Below are 17,852 nucleotides of genomic sequence, written 5' to 3' on the forward strand. Positions count from 1 at the left end.
GTATATAGTATGGAAAATAAGGTAAACTAAGGGATAACTGACCTTGACATGTTGGAAAAACTGTGGGTGACCACTGTCCATTACTGCCACATGTAAACAATTTATCATTGTTTGTGTTGTAACCCAGGTTACAGGAATATTCTACAGTATCACCAAAGTGATGATCTTGTCGATGTGTCAAAAGCATGCCATTGTCTATGGAGGGAGGATCTGGACAAAGTCGAGCTGAAAAAAATTGATACAATTTATCTACATCTTATACATTAAAACTTAAGGAATAATTGTTTTTTGCTAATCACAACAACCAAAAAATGAGCAGAAAATTTGACATTAAATCTAGCTTCAATGATTATAATGATTCAAGACATAGACAGACTTAAGGTCAAGGTACAGTAAATTGGCTATTTCACAGATTTTGACAAAAATTTTACATACAAGTTTGACTGAAAATAGAAAAATAATGAATTAATCTCTTTTATTTTCTGATATTTTTACTAAAAAAATTTTTTTCCAAATAGTTGAACATTTATATAGAAAGCACATAAAATCAGCAAAAACCTTCTTAATTTTGTCTTAAAACCATCAAATCTCCAATTTCAAATCCATAGATTACTCTTCAAAAAATGATATAGTGTTGATACATTAATTTCCATTTCAAGAATGTAAAATAGTAATAGGGTAATTTAAAGTGGTGTTCTAGGTGAAAAAAACCATTATGAAATGTTGATAAAAGCATAACGTCATCACTTTGAAAGCCATAAAATTTTGACGTTTTTTTAATACCAACAGATTTGACATTTTAAGGGCTATAACTCCTATAAGAAGTCTTCTGACAGTACTACTAGTTTTGACGTAAATGTACAGCAGGTAGATCCTAACATTCTCAAAATTTCTGCCCCGTCATATTTTTTTTTATTCATAGGGGTTTTCAAGATGACAGACAAAACTTGCATTTTACCCCTATGTTTTATTTTTAGCCATGTCTGTTATCTTGGTTGACAGGCAAGGTCATTGGACATATTTTTTAAACTAGATACCCCAATAATGATTGTGGCCAGGTTTGGTCAAATTTAGCCCAGTACTTTCAGAAAAGAAGATTTTAAAAAAAGTTAACAGACAACAATGACGACGATGGACGACAACTATGGAGGACTGAAGCCAAGCGATGAGAAAATCACACTTAGCCTTTCGTCCAAGTGAGCTAAAAATAAGGAGATATGGTATGATTACCAATAAGACAACTTTCCGTCAGTCTTCAAATACCTAACATTAAAAGCACTTATAGGTCACTGTATGGCCTTCAACAATGAGAAAAACTCTTACGGTACAGTCAGATATATAAGATCCGATATGTAAAATGAGGAACAATTCAAACGAGAAAAGGAAAAACAAATATGACAGACATATACCAACGACAACCACTGAGTTACAGGCTCCTGTACATTTTTGAAGTCCAAATACACTGACAATGTAGGTATCACTAAGGTATCAAAAGAAGAAATGAACTGTCATATTACTGACACAGTAGAGGCACTTTTTAAAAACTTCCTAATAACTTATTTATATGAAAAATTGTGAAAACTTGAACTTATAACTTATGGGTTAAACTAAACCATACAAACAATATATTTTAAAAGACATTACACTTGACTAAATTATTTTATCTTAGAATAAAAATAACAGGAAACTTTGAACAGATGACACTTTTATAAACTTACGGACACACGTATGATTCAAGTATTTCACATCACCCTCTAGTTCACCATTCTCTGGGAAATGAAGGGTAAAGTTTGCAGTGCCATCTTTAGTAAAGAGTTCATAACCTGTATTACAGCTACACATGTACCCTCCTTGTACATCAGTACATGAATGATCACATCCTCCACGGTTTGCCATGTCACATTCCAACACATCTAAAAATAAATCAAGTCAAACACTGTAAAATCCAATGAGATCCATAAAACAACTTGATTGTTTAATCCAACTTTACACTGTATCAAAGGATATAAATGCATTTAGTACTTTTTTTTATTCTAGAATACTTTTATAACATTTTCTGTCATTTTCTTTCACTAAAGTAATGAAAAGATAGTTCACTCACTGAAAAAAAAAACTTCTAAAGATTTCATTGTATTTTTTCTATCTTTCAACTAAGTCTTTTTGATTTACTGCAGATAATATTTCTTTACTATATAGAAAACACAAGTATAGCAACACAAGATCTGGAGTATAAATAAAACCTACCTCCACAAGTTCTTTTATCTGGATTTAGGAAATAGCCAGAATTACATGAGCATGTATAACTCCCGATGTTGTCATGGCAATTCTGAGCACATGGTGATCCATTACACTCATCAATATCTGTAAGAGAAAAAAAAACAGTTGCCTATTACTGAATCATCCTAAATGCCTTGCCCTTTCACAATACCAATTTTTAAGATGTATTCCCAGAATTGCATTTGGAATATATCTCTACATATAGAATAACCATACATTGTCTTGAAATATAAATACAAGGCTTATAAACAGGTAGAAAGCGAAGCTTTGCCTATCAATTCTATCCTGTTTTGAGCCGAGTACAAATTAAATTTATATTTCGAGACAATAAAATTGAGAATGGAAATGGGGAATATGTCAAAGAGACAACAACCCGACCAAAGAGCAGACAACAGCCGAAGTGTATGGTTATTCTTTATATACTGCAACTCCTACAACTGTTCCTGAAGGAATATTTACGGTAAAAACCATTATTTTTTAATTTGGAGAGAATGACGTAAGAAGTCTGTGAACCTGTACTTTTAACTACGTCCTAAATAAAACTCTATGGAAACGCATTGTTAACGTCATAAACAAGGCGATATACAGTCAGTGACTGTATATCACAAATGATTATACGGTCAATGCAATTTGACTGCGCAAATAGCACAGCTGCAGTATATAAACTGATCAACTTGGTAAAACAGATCAGCTCATAGCTAGTGAAAGGTTGTTAGTATGAAGTGTAATAAAAATTATTATTATTTTAGTAGTAAGTGACTTCCCAAACATAATGTGTCACTATAAGACTTTAAACATTGGTTGGAAATTGGCATGTAGGAAGTTGATACATGTATAATTCAAACTTAAAACTTATCTAAGGTAAAATATCTAAGGGGCTGTGAAAATGTTTTAAAATTGGTTGCCTATGTAAGGATTTTTTATTTGTGATGGGACACCTTTAGGAAAACTTGAATGAAAATAAAGTAAGAAATAAGTAAAGCACCAAACATGGGTCTATTAAACTGACCTATTTTTAGCTGGTTGTTAATTAACTTCACCTCCACACTAATTAACCTTATTTTTTACCAATCACACAGCTGGTCTTCTCATATATTCAGGTATTTATTTAAAAGGATTATCCAGTAAAGCGCTTTTGATGCAACAAATTTATTCAGCGTTATTTTCATTTTACATTATCCAGAAATTTCATGAGTCAGTGACGAAATAATGATGCTAAATGGGTAATAAAGGTGCTTTTAAATGCAAGTTTCCATGATCCTTCAACTTTTTGATATTATATTTAGAATTAAAATTATATACAACATCAGACTGCATGCATAAACAGAATATTTTCACTACATTTTCTGAAATATCAATTTGAAAATGCAACTGGATTTGCAAAAAGACATGGACACCAAGGGCATTCTAATAGGATATCTCAATTTTTCGGAGGAAAACTAATACATGAAACGCTTTAAGAGCTGCACCATGAGCACATGATATGCCAATCACCTTTTTAGCTCGAAAGCTATGCAATGTCAAATCAGAAATTTATAAAAAACAAAAGAGAGCTTATTTCAACAAGCCTACAAAGTTCCATGAAAAACTGCTCAAAGCATTTTTGAGATATTGTAAGAAAACTGGAAAATCCCCCCTTTTTTTATGAATAAAGTCCCAATACTCGGAAACTTAAAATCTAAAATTTATAAAAATCGAAAGGGAGCTTATGGGAATATTTATAAACAATTCGCCAAAGTTTCATGAAAATTGGTGAAAGCATTTTTGAGTTATTGTCTGAAATGTTGACAACAGATGGACAGACAGACGGACGGACAGATGGACAACAGTATACCATAATACTTCCGGTAAACGGGTGTATAAAAACCTAAACTTTATCAAAATCTGTGATTTCTATAAAATAAATTTAACTTGAACAATGACAATGGTCATAGCTAAAATTCATATTTACTTCTATTCATTTCTATGAACTGTTTATAATTCCTTCATATATTCAGAGAAAGTGTGATTAAATCAATACAAATCAATGAAGTTACAGTCAGAGGTCACTTACTGTCACATGTTGGTAAATCTCCAAATGTCTGGTTTTCATTACAAACAAGTGTAGATGTTCCATTTATACTGTATCCTTGTTCACATGTAACAGTAATCTGCTCCTGGTACTGTGGAAATGTAGACTGTGAAAGTTGACCATTCATGATTTCTGGCAAAGGACAGTGTAGTTCTGTAAATAAGATAGTAAGATTATTATTCTATGTCACACATCATTCATACATTATATAAAAAATAAACATTCTAGAGATGTTTTAAATGGAAGCTGGTGATTAATTTTAATTTTCCAAGGCAACATGAAATTTATTAGAACTAGGACATTCTTTTGCCCTTCTTACTCTCACAAGTATAATTATATTATTATGCAGAATACATGTTTTATGAATCAATACATGTGTCCGGCAATGAAGACAGACACTAGTCAAGATTTAAATTTTTGTCCTGATGATGAAAGTATTTATACATTAACTGGAAATATAAAATTTATTTGTATAAGGCTTAGAAATAGGTAGAAAATGCAAGGCTTTGTCCAGCATTTCTATCCTGTTTTCAGCCAAGTACAAATATAATCTATACTTTTGAGACAATGCATTGGTTGTTATCTTTATACTGCCACACTTACAATTGTTCCAAATAAAATATTTTGGGTAAAAAAAACATTTATTTTGAATTTAAGTGGAGGTTGTAAAAATTCTTCTAACCTGTATTATTCATAAACACCATAAAAAAACTCTATGGAAACTTATTATCAATGTCATAAACGAGGGGATATACGGTCAGTGACTGTATAACACAATTGAATATACGGTCAATGCAATTTGATTGTGCAAATAGCACAGTTGCAGTATAAATCAGTGGGAAATCGAGTGAACGAAAACAAAAAAAAATTAACTCTTCTTATGATAGAGTCGAGAAAGTCAATAATAAAACAATGCTGGTGACGATTCTGATCAAAAGTGATTTCTAAATAATAATAATTGTACATTTTAAAGAAATAATTTGTTAAACTGTGTTATAAGAAATATATATGCAAATACATGATGTTTTATGTTCGGTATTTATCGAGATAGTTGCATCAGAAGCTTGTGAAACTGAAATCTAAAAAATGCTAAACTTTGCTGCATATTGATAAAAAAAATTGGAAAAAAAAATGAACATACAAAATCTAAAGATCTTTCGGGTTACCAATTTTTGGAGTGTTCCACAAAGTCCTTAGCATGTTACAATTCCCCAAAATATACTTATTTTTTACATCTAAGTTTTTGAGTACACCGGTCTGCTCTTGTCACATGAACATTCAATATAGAAATTTTGTCTTTTCCTGAATATAACAATTTAAAATTCTGTCTGTGCATGTTAAAAAATTAAAGATAACTATTCTTATAAAGTAGGTATCATTCTATTATTTTTTATACAATTTTAAGAAAAGGTCGTCTTGATTTTTGTACATGTATTTGTGGTCTTCTCGATCTATTTACATTCAACGTTTGCATCGGGATAGGGTCCCTTTGAATTTGCTTAGTTACTTAATTTCAAAAGTGCTAATCATTGCTGCATATCTATCAATTCCTTTGGAATTTTTTCCCCAACTTTCTCTGATCTAGCTGAATATATATACGGATAATTAGCATGTTCCAGAGAGGTATACAGCCCGTAGAAAAATAAGTTGAAGTTGGTACTCCAGGAATTTATTCGAATAGAAACATTTTAAACCAATTTTACATCAAGCTTCTATAGCCTGCTGTACTTGTCGTTTGCTATTTAAGGAGGAAAATGATAACATTAAAAGGAAGTTTTGTTTTTATTTCAACTTATTTCTATTTTACTATTTACCAGAACGTTTTCCCGTGAATTCATAATTGATAGCATCCTTGCTAAAATGGGACAAACATTGAGAAGATCTAGTTTTCAGTGTTTCCAGGGGAGGTAATATTTTGTCACTAGATTTCACACTGAAATGTGGTTTCCATATCCAACAACCCAGAATCTTTATACTGTTTTACTGAATCTGTTTAGATATAATCACTTATCATAACTTTATCCAGGAGGGTTCAGATAACCCCCCTCTGATAACAAAAAAATAAACTAGCAAAGACTGTTGATGTGCCGATTGAATTTTGACTATTAAAGTCAGATCTTCATGACCCCCAAATAACCCTCCTCAAAGACATCCTGGCCAATGGCCTGATTGCATGAAACATACTTACTTATACATGATGGAAAACTAGCTGACCACTGATTATCTGACTGACAAAATAAAATGGGTTCACCAACTAATTCGTATCCATCTTGGCAGTCGTATCGTATGATAGAAGCATATGATGTTAGGTCTCCAGACACGATTGTCCTCTGAGCATTTTGAACATTAGATGCTGTAGGACACACTGCTCCTAAATAAACAAAAAGACTTTTCTCATTTCCTGATTTTAAAGTGAGCATTTTGAGTAGTTATCATTTATGTATAGTTTTGTGTATTTTGTGAAACATAACCATATCTCACCCATATCTAACACTTTCAGTGTTCAAATGAAAAAAATGCTTGTTTTTTTATACTGAGTGACGAGATTTATTAACAAGTACTGAAGATTAAACATTATCAGCATTGTTCTGAATTTTTTGCATTTTGTCACAGAACTTGTTTCATTTGCACAAAAAGTTATTGTGTTTGCAGATGTGAAGGGAAGGTATCTAAACAACATTGCTGGTAATCATTGTACTGTACAGTTTATTATCACAATATCTTATGCCAAACCTGTTGGCAAGGTTTTATTTACATTTTTGTTCTTGAATCTTTTCTTCCTTATAGATCAAATTTATGTGAGGGGATATTTTGGACAAATGTTTTGGAGAAAATTTCTAAAAAATAACATAAGTATTTTTCACTTTACAGTAGGTATGAGTATTCTATATATTAGTTTTGTCTTTTCAGATAATACTCACAAGTCTCAACAATATTCAGTCAATATGAAAAAAATTGTTTTTGTGATAAAAAATAGAAAAATGTGTTTTTGCGATATGAAAAATGTGTTTTTGTTTACTATCAATACAATCTCATAGTTTAATATTAGTAAAAACAAAAATGAAAAGCAAAACCCAAAAGGCTTCAATTTAGCAGTTATATGTCAATCATTTTAACAGATCTAACAGATTTAATTAAACAAAATAAAACCAATATAAATAAGCTTAAATAAATTTTAACCTTGACATGAAGGTTGGTTTGTCCACTGTTTGGAGGATTGACATGTTACTATTGGATTAGATATCATATTAAATCCTGGAAAACATTCATAACGGACCTCCTCGTCATACACCACTCCAGTAGAGTTAAAGTAATATCCATTGGTAACAGCTGGTGGTAGTCCACAATATATAGCTAAAAATAATGTCAAAAACTCAAGTTTAACTAAAATATGATTTGGATAAGAAAACATCACATGACAAACAGAGTACCAGTAAAATTATATTCATGGGTCAACGTACATTTAGTAATCGTTTGAATGGGGTTTGTTAGTGAAGTCAAAGTTATTTTTTACAGTGTTGTGTGTTTGTTTTTCTGTTTTTTTCTTATTTTTAGGATGGTCTTACATTGTATTCTGATTTTTTACCATTTTTTTTCTTTTTCCTTTCCTAATCACACAAATTAACACTATCATTAAAAATAAAATGCTTACGCTGACACCTGGGAATGGTGCGACTCCATGTACCACCATACTGACATGTTAACTGAACAGAATTTTGTGTAAACATATCGGCGGCAAATGAATATCCTTGTTTACATGACACAGTTATACTATCACGATATCTCCAGCTCAGTGGACCAATAATAGTGGTGTCGTTATTAAAATTAGGATCTGGACAATCTGAAAATAATGAAATTATAATGCATTTAGTGGAAACAGGTAGGAGATTTAGGAGAATATTTCCCACAGGACCTAGAATTTTATTTATCATAATGTAATGATTGATATTTGAATACAAATTAAATATATAACCTTAAACAGAAAGGTTGGTAAATTCTATCTTATAAATCATTGATACTTACCAACACTATAAACACCATAGAAACCTTTCTTATTGACTACAGAGTCTGTGGTAAGCTTGAAGAACATTTTTCCGTTAGATGAGTAAATAGTTGGGTTGGAAACAAATGAAGCAGTATTAAAACCACTCCCACTGTGAACAGCAGTCCCTATACTATCTGTACTTCCAGTGTACACCTGAAACAGAAAAAAATATACCTTGTTTTACTTCGCTGGTAATTTCAATATTCTGAACCATCATAAAGCAAAGTGAAGAAATCACTGGGAAAACTAAGGATATGGCTTATTAACTTATCATGTAAAAATCTTTAACACCTACTTTAAAAAAATATTTGTGCTTGACAAATGTAGAAAATAAATTGTCAAAATATATGATTCAAAGAAATTTTCAAGTTATCCAATGGAAATGACATAAACCATAGTTTTTTAATAAATCAAGGACCATAACTCCTGAACAGCAAAAGTGGAAATTGTCTATATAGGACTTATCCTCCATTTTGTTATTGGAATAACATCATATCAAACTTTGTAAAAGGATAGGTTGAACTGTTTTTAAGTTTTCACATGGAAACAATATAAAGCACATTTTTTATAATAAATCAAGGACTAAAAAAAAGATTGGTTGCCAGTTTTCAGGCTACTGCATTAAAACAGCTAGCTGCCCAGCTTCCTTAACCAAAGTAATAGCCCTGTTAGTTAGCAGTTTTTTTAACATTAAAATACAATAACTCTGTAGCAATATATACAAAAATCTTAAAAATCAATGGGTCTTCATTATCTTAATCCCAATATTGTGTGCAAACCCCAGAAAGATTTACAAAATCATTTGATGTTCCACAACTATGGAAAAGATACACCCTATATTATTTAAAATTGAAGCTTCAATCTGTACACTAAACATTGTCAATAATAAAATGTTGACACAATTATATGCTATTTTTTTAACTGACTGTTCTTCTGTAAATTCAACTGCTTAATTTTAAGTATATTGGGATTTCTTTTCACAGTACAGCAAGGGACTTAAAACATTTATACATTTGTTCCAAAAAAAAATGCAGCATTTTTGCACCTGTCCCAAATCAGGAACTTCTAGCCTTTGTTAGTCTTGTGTGTTTTTTTTAAATTTTGGTTCATTTGTATGTTTCCTTTAGTGTGGTGTCCATTTCACTGAAATCTTATACATTATTGTTATGGCTAGCTGAAGCCCACCTCCTGGTATGAGATTTTCTTGATGCGTTGAAGACCTATTTGTGGCCTCAAGCTGTTATCTGCTCTTTGGTCAGGTTGTTGTCTCTTTAACACATTCCCCCTTTCCATTCTCTATTTTAATCAATACATATTTACAAATTCTTTATACCATTAATCAATTACCTGTAAATAATCTTTATTATCTTCTAATACTGCACCACTCGAGAAAAACAAAGTAACACCTTTACCACTAGGTACTTCTACTTTCCAGGAACATGTCTGATAATTAGCATAATTAATTGATTTCTTGTATCCAGGTGAGTAAATTTCACCAGTCTCTGATGTCAGTGTTACCTCACAACCTGAAAAACAAAGATCAAGTGAGGTACACATTCTAAAGACACAAGAGCTGAACTTTATAAATAACACCTTGGGAGTTTTGCATTTAAAAAAGTACTTCACTATGAGTTTAAAAATGTTAAGAGGCATCAGTAGTGTTTGAATTACTGTGGATTCATTTATTTTTGTGGATATCATCTTGTGGATTGAGAAAAAAAAATGTTTTTGTTGATATTTGATATCTTTGGGGTGCCAAAGTCTGCATGCAAGCCTATATAAATTTGTACTTCGTTGAACATTTAAATTAATGATTTACCTCTACCCATGAAATTTTCGAAAATTGGTATCCATCGAATTATATTGAATCCACAGTAATTAGCATTTCATTATAGTCATGTTTAGTTGCAGCAGTAAACGTTTCTTTACACAGGGAAATTTTCAATGTAACAGATGAAAATACCTGGTGAAGTTATTTTAGATTGTTTTGGGGAAAATAAAAGAAGTAAAGTGACACCTCCATAAAAAATTTCCTTAAGAAAGACCATTATAGTTTCATTAGACAAAAAATTGATGACACAGTTTCAATAATTGGAGAATATTCATTTAATGTCCTGACATCAAGTTTCTTGTTTACAGAGGGTTTAGTGTTGACAGGTTTTTCACTCATTCCATTGGTTGAAAACATAAGATTTTGTCAGTTTTTATGGACTTCCCCTTTTTGAAATTCCATTTTTTTTTTTATACTTTTTTATTCATAATGTGTTGACCTGTCTAGAAAAAATAACTCATGTATGAATACATTTTACCTTGCCAGTAATTAAAACGAAATCCAATTCCTGATGTACTCATATGTGTTCTCAATATAATATACATCTGTCTACCAGTTGATGATATTATTCGAGGCCCTGTCTGAGGTTCATTCGCAGTAGGATCCATAGGAGTATTGTCATTATTACTTGGGGTGAACGAAGCTAACATTGGATCTGTGGCTGAATCTCCATCATGGATGTTGATAAAATCACCCATATACAAGTCAACTGATAATCTCTAAACAAAGTAAAACATCAAGTATGTTGATAAAATCACCCATATACAAATCAACTGATAATCTTTAAACAAAGTGAACAAAAATATCATAACAAATCCAGTTCAAACATTACAGTACATTAATACTGAAAATTATGACAAAAAAATATATTTCTACTGGAAAAATTAATTTTGTGAATAAACTGTGGTGTTTTGTTGCACATGATGTAACAAAAGGGTCCTTTTAAAAGAATGTGCCTTTACATGTAAAAAAAGAAGATTCATTATGTCTGTATTCTCCAGCTTCCTACATCATATCTGTTGTTTCAGTAAAAAAATAGTGACCAACTGACATGTGAGAATATTTTCTAGACTTGAATTTTTAGCTCTTTTAAACTCTATGTCTACGTACATGTGAAGCAGGATCTGCTGACCCTTGCAGAGTTCAACCACAGCCTTTCTTGCCATGGTGTTGTCAGTTTATCATTTACATATAAGTTTTGAATATTCCCTTGGTATGTTCCACCTCTTTTTATCATAGAACCATGGCATTTAAAATTGATGAACAAAGTTCACAAATTTGTATCCTTACACACCCTTCCCTTTCCTCTTCAAACTATAACCCATCATTTTTATAGATGTGGTAAAGTTCATGTGTTACTGTGTAAAACCCCAAATCATGCTTGAATAATAAAATTGAAGAGAAGATGCACAACGGCATTATGTGATAAAGATTTAATAAAAGTTCCATTGAAACAAGGTTGGTGGGTTTTTTTTGGGAGTTGCTGAAACAAGATGTGTACCTCTTTCGTTGATTTTTGCAAATTCAATATATTGCTAATGCCAAAGCAAAAAAATCACTTGAATCAAAAATGAAATAGAGGTGCACACTATGTAAATTTTGCTGAAATCCAGTTCTGGTTTAGGAGTAGTTGTATATACAATTGTGGGGAGGAATGACAGGACAATCAAAGGTATGGACATACAGACACACTGATCATTATTTGATGCTGCTCCAGTAGGGAGGGTTATAATAACAACAAACCTCAATGGTCACTATTTTTTTAGTATTCTGAGCTGTTATTATCCACACATAGTCCTGGCTTCCTAAATATGCTGTTCCAATAGCTGCTGGAAACATTGGTGGAATTAACACTGAGGCAGTGTCCATTGCTGTTATTGGCAATGACGAAGCAGTACCATCATCAACTAAAATAAAAGTGATGTTTATTAGTTGTTTAACCTATTCAGGTAAATAACCTGTGTGTAAATTCAGAAATTTGTGTTGTTCTAAGCTAAGCTGTTATAAAAATAATTTTTTATAAAAATAAGAAGATATGGTTGCCAATGAGACAACAATTCACTCGAGACCAAAGACATAAAGAGGTAAGTAATAGATATACACTGTGTTAAAACTCAATTGTTTTTTTGTTTTTTTGTTTACCAACAATCAACAGACCATACCATCCAAAGTCATAATATCAATGACTTAATAAAAGTTATAGCAACAGTATAAAGCAATACTTACGGCTTTGATACTTAAGGGAAAATCCTGTCTTCTCATTGCTTGAATCAGTAATGAACCTTACTATAAGATAATTATTGTAACTACGGTAACGATGAGTTCCTGTCAAACTTCCAGATAATCTAGCTATGGCTGTGGCAGTAGCTTCTGTTTTGCCACCTACCAATATGTCCACCACATCTGCATTCTTCTCAGTATTGAAAGCTTCAACCTGAAAACGTTCCATATATAGTTTTCTTTATTCACCCAATAATATTGGTCTAGACATTTATAATTTTCTTTATTCACCCAATAATATTGGTCCAGACATTTTTTTGATTTATAATTAGCATGAATTGATATTTCAGTATGCGTTATAGTTGTCTTATTGTTTGTCTACTTTTAGTTGTTAGATTTATTTATTCAAAAATATGTTATCCAATAAGAAACATACACATAGTCCTCCGAATTAAATACCATTTTTGGACTAAAGCATTAAGAACGACAAATTTTTAAAATGACATTTTTTATTAGCATGTAAAATAAATAACTGAATTTTTTATTACCTCAATCAGTATATTGGTCCCTTCTTTTCCCATGATGGTCCACAGACAGACTGATGAAGATGTATATGGATTAGGATAGTTACTTGATCTAATTGTTCCTGATGGTACAGTCAAAACTGTATGACACTTATTGCCTATAAAGTAAACAGCATTTATTATATTTTGATTTTTTTTTAATAATTTACGATTTTTATCAATACATTTGTACCCTTATATAATGCTGGCAATTGTATACTGACATATATTATGTCCCTGGTATAATGCTGGGAATAGTATATACTGACATATATTATGTCCCTGGTATAATGCTGGGAATAGTATATACTGACATATATTATGTCCCTGGTATAATGCTGGGAATAGTATATATTGACATATATTATGTCCAAGTATAATGTAAGTGAAGAAAATGTTTGTATAATCATTTGTATTGAATATATTAAGTTTAAATGGATGAAATTTCAAAAATAGAACAGTGGCTGTAACCTCTTTTACAAGTTGAAGACTTACATGACCTATGGGAATCAATTTCGTACTGCTGTATATTGCTTTCACTAAATGAAAAAATACTGTAGCTAAACTTATTGCCATTGTTCAGGGTAATGTAAGTGATTTATTGATTGATTGGTGTTTAACTCCACTTTCAGCAATATTGGCTATTTCATGGCGGTAAATTTTTATTAGTGGAGGAAGCCGGAGTGTCTGGAGTTGACCACCAACCTTAGGCAGGTAAACTGACAATCCTAGCCAATTAAGATTGGAGTCAAATGCACCTGCCAAGTGCAGGTTTTGGAGCTCACAACCTCTGTGTTGACAGGAAATGTAAGTGAAGAATTTTGACTGTGATGTATATAAAGGTAAAGATGTGTTTTTTATTGATGCAATTCAATACTTACCAATAAGGTAGGGATCCTATATTTAGTGACCCATTTACTTCACAATAATCTTTATAGTTGCCTCTATTACTAACACATTTGTTATTGCTTCATGAATACTAGATCAGATCATATTAACCTACTTACTACAATCTATTTCATCAGAATAATCTCCACAATCATCCTTCCCATCACATTTCCATCTGTTACTCACACATTTTTTATTGCTATAACAATACTAGCTGTGGCTACAGTGACCTACTTACTACAATCTATTTCATCAGAATAATCTCCACAATCATCCTCCCCATCACATTTCCATCTGTTACTCACACATTTTTTATTGCTATAACAATACTAGCTGTGGTCACAGTGACCTACTTTCCACAATCTATTTCATCAGAATAATCTCCATTACATTTCCATCTGTTACTGACACATCTTTAATTGCTATAACAATACTAGCTGTGGTCACAGTGACCTACTTACCACAATCTATTTCATCAGAATAATCTCCACAGTCGTCCTCCCCATCACATTTCCATCTGTTACTAATGCATTTGCCATTATTGCAGAAAAAGTTGCCTATAATTAATAAAAAAATTATTATCATCATCCCTGAAGAATTCTTGCCTTTGCAATTTTTCATCTCATCCCTTTTCAATCTTGAAAACCATAATATATGAAATACTATGTCAAAAATGTTGAATTACAATATGGATTTAAGGATGTTCGCTACTCTAGTTTTTAACATTTTGTCAGATATTCAAAATCTTCTAGTTTTATCCATGAAGTCCCAATAAAAATTTTGCATGCTAACCCCTACTTTTCTTTTAATAATTTTATTACATATAGTTTAAAAAGCAATTTTTGAAAATCTTATAAAATTCTTGTCAACTTTCATAGTTTTTGATTGATTATATCTCAAAAACAAGGACACAGACCTGTCATTATTTTCTACTTTTTAAGTTCCGCTATAAAAGGTAATATTTTATCTTTTCGTAATATGTGCACTTTGGCATATCAATAAGCATTGTCCCTTGGTGCCTCTTGCAGTTGTGTCACTTTAAATAATACTGACTCCTCTGCACCAGGCACGAGGATGACATACCAGTTATGTGCAACTTCTTACAATATCTTACCATATCATTAATCATGTTAATGTCCCGATACACATTTCAATATGCACCCACCATGCCATATAGCACCGTCCCTTGGTGCCTCCTGCAGTTAAGCTAGATATATTTAGCCTACTCACAGAATTCTTTTTTGTTACTTTCTAGAGGTGTGCCTGAGACGAAGGTTTTATATATACTCCTATATGTGTACGAATATGTGAAAACTGTTGTTTCTTATTTGTGTTTGTAACTATGTATACTGTATTGTTTATTATATTTGTAAAAATAATATTATCATGATATTATATTATGCTCCTTGTGAGCCCATTTGATGGAAATAAAGCATCTTCTTCTTCTTCTATACTATCAATTTATTTCAGTCTTTTTAAAATAGGGGAATGGATACAGTTACTGTTTGAATTAAATTTAATCCCTACTTCTAGATTTCTTTATTACAGTATCTTGAAGGTACAGGACAAACAATAACTGTATCCATTCCCCTATTTTAAAACGTAAGAGGGGGTGTCATCCCAAATTCCCAAAAAAATCTAAACGTTTCAGACTCATTCATAGGAATATGATTTTTGATAAACAATTTTGCTAAAACCACTATGCACCTTTTTCTAAAAGATTTTTTTTTTTATGATTGAGGGCATAACATTTTATTTTCAGTTTTCAGAAAAAAAGAAGGATAACTGCACAATTTCAATATCTTATTAATTTATTGAGTAAATATGACCATAATTTTCTACATAAATATCTTCCACTTAAATAATTATTTTGTTGTTCAGTGATGCAATAAAAAATCATGAAAAAACTGAAAATAAAATGTGTTGCCCTCAATCATATAAAAAAAATCTTTTAGAAAAAGGTACATAGTGGTTTTAGCAAAATTGTTGATCAAAAATCATATTCATTTGACTGAGTCTGAAACGTTTGCTCAGATGATTTCTTATTCCTTTATAATTATCTTTCAAAGAGTACAACACTATATGGTTGTAATAAGCATAAACGGTGTAAAGAGATAAACCATGTATTTAATACCTGACTGCTAATAATTTTTTCAATCATTAAACTTAGATTTTGGAATATTAAAATGGTTTACACTAAAACTGTTTACAAATTTAAATCAAATAATAATGTTACAAAATATCTGACAAAACAACCTTTCTTTACAGCACAATTTGAAAAGCTGTTTTGAAAAATTTGGTACATAAAGCATAATCAGTTAATTGGATTATTCCTTTGACTCTGCAGATCTTGAATAACCTAACAATAAAAAGTTACATGAAATTTGAGCAACAATTTAAGTATACATCCTTTTGAAAAGATGCTGTCCTTGAATATTGATCAAGTTGTCCTTGAAAACTGATCTGAAACTGATGTTATGCTAAGCCTGTTTAAATCCTTAAAATTCAAACAAACTTGTAATCAAGAATGTCTATAATCTACATAATTCGCCAGTCATAGAATAAGACAGATCTTTTATCATCCACTTATGTAAGATCATGCAATCATCAACACAAAATAATGAGTGTGAGAAATAAATATTCTTTGAAGAAAAGTTGTAAGATGAATTTATCTATGTAACGTGTTTTTTCTACATTTCAATCAATAATAATCATTGTTTATTAGTACTTGATGGTGGTCATTGTTTATTGCTGCTTGGTGGTGGTCATTGTTTATTGCTGCTTGATAGTGGTCATTGGTTATTGGTGCCTGATGGTGGTCATTGTTTATTGGTGCTTGTTGGTGGTCATTGTTTATTGAGGCTTGGTGTTGGTCATTGTTTTTTGGTGCTTGATGGTGGTCATTATTTATGGCTGCTTGGTGGTGGTGGTCATTGCTTATTGCTGTTGATGGTGGTTATTGGTGCTCGGTGGTCATCACTGTTTATTGGTGCTCGATGGTGGTCATTTATTATTGGTGCTTGGTGGTGGTCATTGTTTATTGGTGTCTGATGGTGGTTATTGGTGCTTGGTGGTGGTCATTGTTTATAGGTGCTTGATGGTGGTCATTGTTTATTAGTACTTGATGGTGGTCATTGTTTATTGGTGCTTGATGGTGGTCACTGTTTATTGGTGCTTGATGGTGGTCACTCTTTATTGGTGTTTGGTGGTGGTCATTGTTTATTAGTATTTGATGCTGGACATTGGTGGTCATTGTTTATTAGTACTTGATGGTGGTCATTGTTTATTAGTACTTGATGGTGGTCATTGTTTATTAGTACTTGATGGTGGTCACTGTTTATTGGTGCTTGATGGTGGTCACTCTTTATTGGTGCTTGGTGGTGGTCATTGTTTATTAGTATTTGATGCTGGACATTGGTGGTCATTGTTTATTGGTACTTGTAATGGTCATGGTTTATTAATACTTGATAGTGGTCATTGTTTATTGGCACATGGTCATTTTCATAAATTGTTGCTAGATAAACTTTTAAACTAGATTCATTAAGGAACATACAGGTTAAGTTTGGTTGAGAAGATTATTTTTCAAATTTCAATGACGAACGCTGAGTCAGAGTGATGGCGAAAGCTCACATGACCTTTTAGACCAGGTAAGTTCAAAATTTGATATCCCTTTTTCCACTTCCTTTCTATATCATTTCATTTGAAGTGTATAATACTAATCCAATAAAACTTCTTACTCGAGACTTAATTTCAGTAAGTAAGTAAATTTTATTTCCAGTACAGGTAGGTACTTACAGTGAACAATAAACAAGAGCTGAAAGAAAGTCCTAACAAGCGACTATAATTTACCCATTTGCATCTAAATATGAACTCATATTTTAATTTAGTTCTGACATGGGTTATTAACAGAAATAATTTCAAATTAACACTTTGATCATTAAACAAGAATTTTAAAAT

At 31.5% G+C, this 17,852-nt stretch overlaps 1 protein-coding gene across 2 annotated transcripts in view; it reads right to left on the reverse strand.

Moving 5' to 3' along the window:
• The window catches only part of LOC127708635 (uncharacterized), a 140,297-nt gene that overhangs the window by 100,396 nt on the left and 22,049 nt on the right, over positions 1 to 17,852 (reverse strand). For both annotated transcript variants that reach the window (XM_052213668.1, XM_052213667.1), the window contains exons 6-19: positions 14,357 to 14,452; positions 12,993 to 13,126; positions 12,451 to 12,658; positions 11,968 to 12,131; positions 10,703 to 10,943; positions 9,741 to 9,919; positions 8,372 to 8,546; positions 8,001 to 8,189; positions 7,529 to 7,702; positions 6,537 to 6,719; positions 4,331 to 4,501; positions 2,245 to 2,361; positions 1,719 to 1,913; positions 43 to 225 (exon numbers count right to left, since the gene is read on the reverse strand). In XM_052213668.1, coding sequence (XP_052069628.1) covers positions 43 to 225; positions 1,719 to 1,913; positions 2,245 to 2,361; positions 4,331 to 4,501; positions 6,537 to 6,719; positions 7,529 to 7,702; positions 8,001 to 8,189; positions 8,372 to 8,546; positions 9,741 to 9,919; positions 10,703 to 10,943; positions 11,968 to 12,131; positions 12,451 to 12,658; positions 12,993 to 13,126; positions 14,357 to 14,452 — 2,409 coding nt within the window. The remainder of the gene's footprint in view (positions 1 to 42; positions 226 to 1,718; positions 1,914 to 2,244; positions 2,362 to 4,330; positions 4,502 to 6,536; positions 6,720 to 7,528; positions 7,703 to 8,000; positions 8,190 to 8,371; positions 8,547 to 9,740; positions 9,920 to 10,702; positions 10,944 to 11,967; positions 12,132 to 12,450; positions 12,659 to 12,992; positions 13,127 to 14,356; positions 14,453 to 17,852) is intronic.

Source organism: Mytilus californianus, unplaced genomic scaffold (assembly GCF_021869535.1).
Source record: "Mytilus californianus isolate M0D057914Y unplaced genomic scaffold, xbMytCali1.0.p SCAF_7, whole genome shotgun sequence".
In the NCBI taxonomy this organism is placed as follows: Eukaryota; Metazoa; Mollusca; class Bivalvia; order Mytilida; family Mytilidae; genus Mytilus; species Mytilus californianus.